The sequence below is a fragment of the Colletes latitarsis genome, chromosome 10, assembly GCF_051014445.1.
Source record: "Colletes latitarsis isolate SP2378_abdomen chromosome 10, iyColLati1, whole genome shotgun sequence".
Classification (NCBI taxonomy): domain Eukaryota; kingdom Metazoa; phylum Arthropoda; class Insecta; order Hymenoptera; family Colletidae; genus Colletes; species Colletes latitarsis.
In genome coordinates this window covers 10,556,120-10,567,592 of record NC_135143.1, presented here as the reverse complement: position 1 = coordinate 10,567,592, position 11,473 = coordinate 10,556,120, and the positions used below count along the sequence as shown (strand labels likewise).

Here is an 11,473-nt window from a genome sequence, read left to right as displayed (position 1 = left end):
ATTTGTAAATATCCGAATTTGTTCGCTCCCGCAGAAGCAAAACAGCCGTCTTTCGTGTACATTTTGCAATTTATTCCCACAGTTGGTATACAAAACACGAAGGTCAAGGGGGGGAGGGAAAATTAAGAAAGGTGTCAGCCGCGGACCCGACGTGTGGAATCGATCGAGGTGGTTGTCGTGTCTCCGGATCGAATGTCTGCCCAACCTTCTATCCCCCCGAGTCGTTCAGAGTCGAGTGGTTCTGTTGTAGCAGCTGTAACCAGGAGCATCGCTGTACCATTTCGATGCGACGTGTTTGGCGTCGCGACGCTCGATATTTTCGCGTTCCATTTACCTCTCCAGTAATCGCCGCTTTAGCTCGGGTGGATAGGCTACGTAGATGTAGTGGTCGGGCATATCCTCGTTGGGGACGGCCAAACTATTGTCCCCCGGGTCGCATTTTCTCCTCTCGCCGGATCTACCCTCGCCAGGACCATTCGGATCGTGCAACGGTGACGTAGCCGTGAGCTCTCCGTCCGTGTAGTCCAGACTCCCGGAACCGTCCAGTCTGTCCTCGTCTGCGGAACTGAAACAATGAAAATCTCTATTGCGTAGCAGAGTAACGATTTTTTCACGACGCGCGACGCCGATCGTCAGAACAACACCGAGTTCTTTCGTATTTTTCGCGTGGCGTTGTGTCAATTGTCAAGATAACGCGTATATCGTACGCGTCTAACGATAGCGTCGATGTTTCTATTTACAGTCGATCGTAAACGTCTTTGGTCAGTAATATTTAAAGAAATGTTTTAAAATTTTGCCTGAAGATTTTATTAAGATTTATCGTACATTGTTTGCGACGAATATTGAATCCGACAGTAAATACACGCGATATTAATATATGTCTACTTCTTTCTACACTTTAAAATTTTTAATATTTCGTTGCATACATGTCCTTTTATTGTTTTGGCTAAAATAAATCTTCGAATCCTATAGACGTTACAAATTTTCTAATAATATCGAGTGGCTATGAATTATGTAAGGCGAACCTTCGACTTCTGTCAAATGTTTTTAATGTTTCAGACGCATTACGCGATCGCACGAGTTATTATTTATCTATTACATTGGACGCGATAATTTCGCCTATCTCTTCGTTTGAGTAAATAATGCGCGAGATAAAGTTGCTTAACGGTGATTTGAAATAACGTGGCTCGTCGTACGTACTTGAACAGGATCCAAATGACGTAATAGCATGCATAAACCGACGAGGACAGAACGACCAGAAAAATAGTGAGCAGGTACCAAGGTGTGTGCCTCTGTTGCCTTTTCGTGTCCTCCCAATACCTGTCGCAGCTAAGGTACCAGCATATTGCGCGGTTCAGCTCCCCTGTATGCGACAAGAGTTTGTTTTATTTAAAGGATCAAACGCATGGTCATAAATAAAATCGTTGTCACACGTACCTTCGATCTCTTGGAAATCTCGTATCGAGAGATTCGTCAAAAGTCCAGCAATGCAATCGCGAACGAGTATCTGTCAACGGTATCGCGTCAAAGGGTATTATTGAAACGATCGAACGACATTATCTACAATTAAACGTGTATTATATTAATCTATGCTACGGTACTCTACTTCAAACCTTTACTCATCGAATATACAGGGTGTGTATGGTACAAATTGGGTCAGCTAGATTCTGCCACTCGGAAACGAAATTGCACAAGAGGCTTCGTCTTCCCATTTCGTAGCATTCAAGCTTAATTAAAAGAATACAATTTTGCGAATCTACCCAATTTGCACCACGAATTACGACTCACCCTGTACACGTACTGCTAAGCCACAATCAAGTTATTGTGTAAGACGATAATTGTGGCATTTCTTTCCAATACTGTGTTGGGATACTTTGCAATTGAAGGCTGTATTATTTGTTGATGTATAGTATGGATAATAGCGTTGTAACCCTTTCACTGAGAACGACGCCTACAGACGCACAATTGATCAATTAACTATCATAAACGTTTGAGCGTTCAGCGTGCATGCAAAGTGATTCTAGAAACTGGAACAAGATATAACTTTTCCAAGCAAGCATACGGACGACTGATACAAGGAAATATTGAATCTGACAACGGGGACCATCTTAGACTAGATAAATTTTTATTAAACGATCTATTTATGTGTCTGACACAAATCAGTTTTTCTTGCTATTTTACGTACAAAAATATGAAAGTATGGATCGTTGAAAACGTAATACTTTACAAGATATCTCCTGTTTTGCGTTTGTATCTAAGTACTCGATCTTTGTGTTAAAATTATATGTATCGTTCTAGATTACGTGCCATCAATGATCACGATTAAGAGTGACAGACGAACGATTTACTTTGAAGAAGTTTCATTGAGTTCATGATAAATTTGCGTCCTCGGTGCTTTTGATTTTCAGATACTGGTTAATATCAGTTCAATGTACATCATAATTGATTTTATTTGATGTAAAAACAAATGCAAATGTAGATATTGCACATTGCAAGTTTTTCAATTGTTTATTTGTTTCGATTGTTTGTGCCTTTGTATAGAAAAAGCTGCACGTTATCCCAGTTTTTAGTATCACTCTGTATGTGCTCAATGAGTGAAAAAGGCCCCCCACACAAGCCTTTGCGTCAAAGTCGTTCGCAATCAAGGAGTTAAATCACAGGAAATTTAAATCAAATAATTTGTCTTTTCAACGCACTACGAGGACATCCTAATTACAAGTTTTTGGAATAATATTTAATGGACCAAGCGTTTTACGAGAATTGGTTCCTGCAAATTGTGTACCTACTCTTTAACCTCATGCAGTTAATCAGTTTGTTTCGTGTTCCCCTCGGAATTCGTTTCTACAAAATGAATTACGTTAAGTTCACATCTAAATATACACACCCGTTAATGTTTGCTTCTAATCACTGCATTTTCGAATCGAGTATTAGTCTCTTTGGAGATTAGTCTTGCGACATACTGAGTTATACACTTATCTTACTAATACCGCAATTACATTTGCTTTGTCGATAGCTTATCTGAGAATCGTTTGCTATGGCTGTCAAAACAATTTTCGTTTGCTTTCCAGTAGCAGTGCTAGGCCACTTCCTTCCCAATGGATAAACAAACATCGCTTATGTCAGAAAATAATTGAATTATTCGATTACTTCGCCATAAATTACAAGTATTTTAGTTAACTTAATTTTTCTCTTGTCTCAAGTGCTTACTTACGAAAGATATTACGTAAAAAATGCATCGTAACGGAGTGCGCAATTTCTTAAATTTATATATAAAATTAATCGGTTATAGCCACTGATAAATTGCTATATAGCAATAGAATATATATTCAAAGTTCTTGAAATATTTATTTATCGTTTTGGCTTTCTAGATACGGTATTGTATTGTTTGTTTCTGTTTACTGTTACGAAATAGATGAAGCAAATGTAACGATAACGCTGTAGCGTGATTTGGCAATAGTGAATCGAACAGATGGAAGGTGATAAAAAATATTTCGAATGCACTGTTAACACATAATATTAGACATTCAGATTCTCAATTAGAAATGATTATAACCGTGATCAATTTTTTGTAACACGAAACTCCATGCATGAAGTCCTTTATTATTCATAACTAGTGTGTTTACAGGAAAAGTTCATCGGAGATATAACTCTGGTAACAGTACACTTCAAGGACACGGATCGTATCTGTGTTTCCAATAATCATCGACTGTAGAATTATGACATTTTCTAACCACGTGACCATCGTGCATTGGACATTCATTTTCTTGAAAGTAGATATTTATTCGCGCATCGTATCGAATATCCTTTAACAATGAAAACTTTCCTCGTTAAAAATAAAAATATCGATAACCTCTTAAAGTTTTTTCGAAAGAGTATGACTCGATCAAATAACCTTCGAAAATGCAGTGCCAAACACGGATACGTATTATACAATGTCCAAAGTTGCGTTTGCACATCGAGCACGAATTATTTATCGTCAAAAAGTATTGGATGCGATAATGAAATAATGCTGTTGTTGGTGAACTTTGTTTCATGACTTTGCATAATTTTATTTAAAGTTTCACAGTCTTGATCGCAAGCAATAATTAGCTATGCGATAATGTCTAGACATTCATTAGTAGCCTATAAGACCTTGCACTGTCATCTTTCATGGTTTGTACTTATATCTTCTTATAATTTGTATTTAAATTGCTAATTATTATATTAGCGAAGAAATTGTGGTGCCTTGGTTTCAAAATTGTCCAATATTTTCCTAATCGAGCACTCGATCTTATAAAATGCTTCCGTATAAGAGCTCTATTTGAGTATTGTTTTCTTATAAATATACTACTTAGCGTATATTTCTTCTACGATGTTCATAATTATCCTCATGGATCCTTTACATTTTTCTTCGAAACATTTCACAGTTTCTTAGTTATTCTAATATCAAATCCAAAGCTATAAAACTATAATTTTTTGCTGTAAAGTAATTAATTTTATAACCACCACGTTTCTCTGTTGAATAATAAAAAACGTAAACGTATATAGTCCCTCAAGGATCTTAGAACATTTGCCATTTTTAACGACATAATTAATTTAGAAACTGTCTCGAGACTTTTGAGCAACATTGTACGAATTTTGCTGGGTCTGATACATTTGTCGATTTCATTGACCCGACATCGGAAATGCTATTTATGTATCGTGTTGCAGCGATTGAAATAAATGGACGTGCCAACGTCGCCATATTGTTTCTCCAACTTCCTGCAGTTGAAAGGTTAAATCCAAAAGGCCGCGTCAGCGTTCCATATAAGTGTAACACTTTTTTAAATTTAAATTCGACGTGGTTGAGTACCGATAGAAAATAGGTTTTCACCCCAAAAGAAAGAAAGAACTTGCATAGGAAGTAAATATGCCTTCATCGCAGCGAATGCTTTAAAGTGTTTTGCTTTTTGTGTGATCAACAGAGACAGAGACGGTCGATAGCGTTTTGTAAACGTATTTCTTATCTATATGTTCAAACATCACGTATTGCCAATGGAACGTTTATCAGACTGAAGTATTGTTTCCTGGAATTCGTCATAACTAAACGATTGCAACATTGGTAATGGTTTTGTTATTGAACGCCACGCCCTGTTTTTAGGGTTCTTGGAGGGGAAAAAACGTGCAAATCATTCACTCTCTCTTATTTCACGTTGATAATTTTTCGCAATGCAAGTATGAGTTTTCGGCTATCATTGTTCAATTGTTCGTGTATTCAAATATTAAATGAAAAGAAAGTTTACAAGCAAAAGATGAATGTGAAGAACTTGATTTACGAGTATCCGGATACTTTACCGGTAAAATATTCAAGTACTCGAGTGTCTCTGAAGTGTTCTCGTTTAAGAATTTTATCTCATTCAAGAATCATCCTCACTATTGTTATGTGTTCTTTCCGGAGCGACTGGTAGCCGCAAACACAAAAATCGTCGGATTAAACTTCAAAGTGACGTATCACGCTAATCGTAACAGACGCTAGTGCAAACTAAAAACATTTATATTTATAATCTTCCTAAGATTATTGACAATAAAATTATTTTTGTAAATTTATCGAGTACGCGCAGATAAAAATACGGTACTATCTCGCTTCTTGCATCATGTTGCGCTAAGAATACTACGAAATCATCGCCATCATTGTTCTTTGCGTTCTTTCAACTCTCAATTAAAGATTTACTGAATTAAAATTTCTAAGATACGGAATAACCTGGAATTGTTCTTGGTAAATGTTTATTGGAATAGAAACTTCTTGTAAAACATTTTTCTGTTTATTTTTTGGGTTGATTTAAAAACTACCAAACCGATTTTGTTTAAACCGTCATAATTCTGACGAGGATAGACAGAAAAAGGAAAGCAATAATCGACAAAAACAACTTCGACGCACACGAAGCCGCGGGCAACGATTAATTGAGAAAATTTGCCCAACTCCGTCGGCAGTTGTGTAATTAAAGGCCCGTTTGAGAGTTCAACCTACTCCGAGAACACAGTCTCGTCCAAACCTCTATATAAACCGTACAATAACGCGCTTGGACTTTCCTCAAGGAAAACTTCACCAATCTACCGATAATACTTTCGCGATGGTTATTAAAAAATATCAAAATTTTTTGTTTGCATTAATCGTCGTTACGCGGATGTACGTGAGTCGTATCTCTGAAGTTCGACGACCCAGCGCCAGTAATACGAAATACGCTCGTTATTGCGCAAATTTTTTGTGTATCTTGCTCACTTTCCTCGTCGAACACGTCACGGGTCTTAACTCGAGATAAAAAAGTGGGTTCCTCGAACGAATTCATGACCTATCCCAACTGTACGCGAACCTCCGGTTCCGATTATTCACATACAGAGCGTGCTAAAACATTTGGACCAAAAAGAAAGAAACAATTTTGGTGGGTGTAATTTATTATAAAGAGCAATCGATTCTTCAAAATTCTTTCAAAATCTTTAGCACGCGCAAAAAATGAAACTCGCTCTAACATACGTGCATAAAATTATTAAAATGTATCAATTTGTAACAAGATCTTGAAAGAAGAATTTATTGCCTTTTACAATAAATTGTATTGTTCCTAAAAAAGATTGCCCGTCGTTGGTATTTCGATGCAAGAAGACAAAAAAAATTCATGCATTTTCAACTAACTTCGCACTGGAGCTTGAGCTTCTGCAGCTCCTCTGGCTTGCAGTTGGACTTGAGCTTCCTGAGGTGTAGCCCTCTGCGTCTTTGCTTTTTGTCCACCGCGGGCAGAGCCGCCTCCACGAGGTTTTCCTCGTCGTCCTCCTCCTCGTCCTCCTCCTCCTCCTCCTCGTCCTCGTTCTCGCAGGCGTTGCTCTTGTTGTCGGGTCCGGCGATCTCGACGTGGTACGCCGTGCCGGGTAACCGATGATTCTCTAAGGCCCCGCTGTCCTCGCGATGACAGTAACGCTGGATGTTCGTAACCGCCCCGCCGCCCGATATCGTGCAGGACTTCTCCACCGGATACGATCTGGAGAGTCCCCGCGTGTTACACGGCATCACGGAGGTGGGACGTTGTTCCGTGTTCTCCTTCCACACTTGAATGTCCGTGCTGTGGTGGCCAGCCTCGTCGTCCACCAACGAACTCTCGAAATCACGGTTACCAAGCACGTCGCACCTCATGATGTCGCAGTAGTCCGCGAGGCACACCGCGTCCTCCGCCTTTAGTTTAATTGAAATCACTTTTATTCGTATCGATTCGATCGAATCAAGTACTGTGCGTCCGCGAGACGTTGGCAAGCGAAAGGAATGTGGATCTGATTGGTGCCTGGATCCCCACTCCGCTACAGCATCGTCGCTATTGGTGGAAACGACGAAAGTGGGGGGGGGGATAGGCGGAGCAAGCGAACAGCAGGCCAACTTCTTACGAACGCACAGTACAATGGATGAAATTTTTAAACGTGACCTGAAACTCGATATACAGTCCGCGACACTTGATTAAAGGCGACAGTACTTTTTCAATATTACCCTGAACCTCAAATCAATATGTTCTATTATTCTACGATGAGAGGCTGTATTTGATGAGAGACTACATGCATTCGTTTAGTATAGACGTATTCTATAGTGAGCGAGATAGCAGGGGGAAGAAAAAAGGGCTGCCTTGTTACGTGATTCATCACGATATTAAACTGAAACTTATAATTAGCAAATTCAGAATCAGACCACAGTTCTATTCCAGTATTACAATGTAAAGAAGCATATTTTTATCATGAGTTTACAATGAGTTATAAATATAGCAATAATGGTTAAACGATCGTTCATCGATGTGAGAATGAAGGAAATACATGCAAATACGGATGATAGTAAAGAAGACATCTTCAAAGAAGAAAATTATACGAGCGATGAGCGAACTGCGATGATTAAGACATTAATGTAGCGTAACACGCGCGAATTAGAAGTCAACAGATCAAACTGCTACTTATACTTTGCATTTACATTAATCCTTTACATTATTTTTTAAATAAATAATGAACAAAATCGAAGCTTGCTGGAAACGAAAATATAATTCTATAATTGAAATTATAATCCACCCAATATATAGCCCAGTCTTTGCACCGTGCGATTATCATTTTTTTCATGCAACGATTATGACAACATCCGTGTTTTTATGCTTCCAGAGAATCAGCACGATGCGTAGTACAAATATGCAATTACTTCAAGAACGATAACAGAAAACCGTAGATCATCGTGCTTTAATTTATCACGTAATAAATTAGACACCTTAATAGATAAGAACCGCAAGACACACACCAGCGTTTGTATCATCCGGCTTCAAGTGAAATTTTCTGCAATACGTTGGAATGGCTTTTCTAATATACACAACGCGTACCCAGAAGTCTCAAAGAGTACCGTTTATGAAGTAGTATATACTTAACGTAAAAAACAACCAACATTTCACCTGTTACAACCTAACAGCGTTGGAGGCGATATTAGAAAAATGGTTAGTTACCGTTGATCGAAGATCGACGAGGGAAAGCAGTAAACGAGTCGTTTCAACGGTAATATATGATCTTTTATTTTTCTTACATGTCGGCCACCGCCATGGGCATTCTTCACAGAGCACATTCAGTATCGTAACACATGTGTCGTCTCCTTCTTAACGTGGAGAAATAAATGAGTCGACGAATAAGAATCGCTGGGAAATTATGCACGAAGAAAAGAAAATAATTGTTCGATAACCGGGTTACCTTGAACGTCCTGTTTGGATAAATCGGATATTTTTAAATCGCTCTTTTTTAACCTTTTTATGGTTCCTAAGTTAATTGTAAGGATGCTTCCACGATCAAAAATATAAACTGAAGGTTTTTTTAGTATTTCTGAACGGTATGTTCCGCGTGGGAGATTGATCACGTTGATCTTCCTTATTCGTACGAATCCGTGCAAGGCAAAGGAGGAAGTATCCTACATCGCACGTAACTGAAAAAGGAAAGATGGCACAGAAAATGTGCCGAGTGCACGTTAATTGCTCGCGTGGTCGTGACGCGGATAGTAACTTTCCAACGGGGGAAAAAAACTTTGTTCGAACTACGAAAGAGTGTAATAATAATCTTTCCTCTATTCTAAGGCACTGCATATCGACGCTTCTGTTCGTGCGACGCTATGCAGAAACTTTGCGTGACGTCACTGGTATCGCGACAAGCTCGAGAGTTGAAACGCAACTGTGTAGAGATCGCCGATCGATCTTTCTTTACCTTAGTACGAACTTTTGCTCTTTCAATTTTGTAAACGTATCGCGTACCGTTTCCAGAGTATTTAGTAAACGAACTCTTGCAACTATAATTAGACTTGGAGGTTTATCAGTGGTTCACGAATGTATTCTAACGCTCGATACTAAAAGTTTAAACAACGAAGATGTACGTGTTGAACTTAAGTTCTGAAAGTAATGGATCCGATAGTATTTTACATATTTACTGAAATAGAAGCATGAAGGTATTCGAAAGTGTTCGAACGAGAAGAAATAGATAGAGTTATGTGTTACGATACTGAAGCTAATAAGCGATCGTACATACAGTGGGGCAAATAATACTATTTTGAGATAATAGAAGCGGAAAATATAAAATTTATTGAATGCACTATGGATCAATACGTTTGTTTAAACAACTAAAGAGATAATTTTCACGTCTGTCAAGAAATGGTTGTTACATAATGTGTACAATCAGCTTCATACACCCCCTCAATCGCCCGATATGAATCCGATTAATCATTCGTGAAATGAACTGGGCAGACGCGTTGGAAATCATACAATTAAAAGCAAGGAACAACTAATAAGCATTATTAGAATAATGGAACAAAATTCGACTTGCATCGGCAGCAAAATTAGTTGCATCGATTCAAAAATGTATAAAGAAAGTACTCGAGACCAAAATGCGAATGAAATGCAAAACTTTGACTGTTTGAGTTAAATTAATTTTTATTTACAGAGACTTTTGACTGGAATTCTGTTTAATACGATACTTCTGCAGATACGAGATGCACGGAGACTCATTTGACCCACTGTACATATTAATAACCGGTTCTTCAACCGATTCGATAAAACGACAGTTACTTGATTTTCCTCGTTGACGTCATGTTAAAAACTTGTATTTTGTAGGCTGCAAAAATGCAATAATTGATGGCTCACCGTGTTGACGTTACTTTTGTGTCTGTTATCGAAGTGGGCATCCAGGTGTTTCTCCGCGTAGAAAGACTTGCCGCAAAGGCCACAAGTCCATTGTGACGGTCTGTGCTGGTGTTTCGCCCGTTGTTGCGGCCGAAAAATGTCTCTGCTCTCGTGGAACGGGCACTCCAGAGGCAGCTCTACTTGATACTTCTTCAGAATGGGCATCCATCTCTGAAATCTCGACAGAGGTTAAGAGACCGTGTCGCCCAGCCGCGTGCACGGATCAATTCGTATCTATTTTCTCGACGCACGCGACAAACTGGGTTATACACGGCGTTCGATAACTAGAACACGTTTGAAAATTATGTTACGGTGCAAAATGGTACGTGGAAATGGCCTCGTTACCTTCTGAACGATCCTCCTCACCACGGTCGCCCGATCGCGGGGGCATGATATTTTAAACACGCTTGGTCCTGGCCAGGGTATCACGGACAATAGTAACACTATCAAAACCTGCGAAACGTAAAAGACACGTTCACTTTTAATCGTTCGTTCGATCGTCGAACGATGTATGAATGTGCATGAAGGTGTGTGCGATCGTGCCAGTTTTAAACGAGAAAATCGGTGGGTGCACGGAAGAACGTGAAAAACAATGAGTCGCGTATACGTCGTAATACAATGTCGCATGGACACCGAGCCACGAATATTCACGCACTCTGATAATCTTAGTCATCGTTCACTTCCGCTCTGACGGGGGGCTCCTTGATAAATCGATCGGTCGCCGTCCGTCCGAATCTCGACGGGGCGACCAAAAAATTGATTCGTAATGACGCAATCTCGTTGACGTGACGAAGAATGACCATTCTCGTTCGCCGATACGAGCCGCTAGTCAAACGTTCCCCCTTAATTACCTCGAAATGGAAGGGTTGGGTCTTCATTCATAGCCCAGATTCACCTCGCGAGAGCGACCGGCTCCGACGAAATCGGTTCTCGCTGAAAAATTACCAGGTTTCTTTGCTGAAATACACCACTCGCGATTCACGGTCAACTGGAGACGTATCGGGGGTTGCGGTGTGGACGAACTACAGGGATGAACGTCGACATGGCGTCGTCATCTTTGTGCGCAGGGCTGATACGTCACGGGGCGCCGGAGCGCGATTCGAATTTTTATATCTTTCTATGAAATGATTTCTTAAAGCAATTTTGCTCAGAGGTGGATCGAAAATTGATTTTTAGTTTCGCGAAAACCTCGAAACTCTAAATCCAAATACTTTTTCTGTATGTCAGGAGTCAAATTTTTTTTTTTAATAAAAATGAAACTTAAATAAATTGAAACAAAATATAATTTAAATAAA

The 11,473-nt window shown here is 39.3% G+C and overlaps 1 protein-coding gene across 5 annotated transcripts; it reads right to left on the bottom strand.

Annotated features, from left to right (window-relative positions):
* Positions 1-50: 50 nt before the first annotated feature.
* LOC143346853 (uncharacterized) lies at positions 51-11,227 on the bottom strand. Of its 5 annotated transcripts, none has more exons than XR_013080519.1 (8): positions 11,030-11,227; positions 10,524-10,631; positions 10,140-10,349; positions 6,647-7,180; positions 1,438-1,507; positions 1,201-1,363; positions 335-557; positions 51-253 (listed from the first exon to the last, which is right to left on the bottom strand). XR_013080519.1 is itself a non-coding variant. In XM_076775398.1 (8 exons), the coding sequence occupies exons 1-8, from the start codon at positions 11,054-11,056 to the stop codon at positions 226-228; spliced, it is 1,359 nt and encodes a 452-aa protein (XP_076631513.1). In that variant the 5' UTR covers positions 11,057-11,227; the 3' UTR covers positions 51-225. The 5 variants fall into 5 exon arrangements, 3 of the variants coding, with proteins under 3 accessions (XP_076631513.1, XP_076631511.1, XP_076631512.1); XR_013080520.1 differs by having other exon boundaries at positions 51-241; XM_076775398.1 differs by having other exon boundaries at positions 51-241; positions 335-565.
* Positions 11,228-11,473: the final 246 nt, after the last annotated feature.

Excerpts from the sequence above, each read along its gene's own strand:
- LOC143346853 (XM_076775396.1), bottom strand. The coding sequence starts at position 11,056 with ATGAAGACCCAACCCTTCCATTTCGAG. Across the intron at positions 10,632-11,029 it reads CCCAACCCTTCCATTTCGAG|GTTTTGATAGTGTTACTATT; the intron begins GTAATTAAGGGG and ends TACGTTTCGCAG. Across the intron at positions 1,508-6,646 it reads AGCTCAAGCTCCAGTGCGAA|ATACTCGTTCGCGATTGCAT; the intron begins GTTAGTTGAAAA and ends TACCGTTGACAG.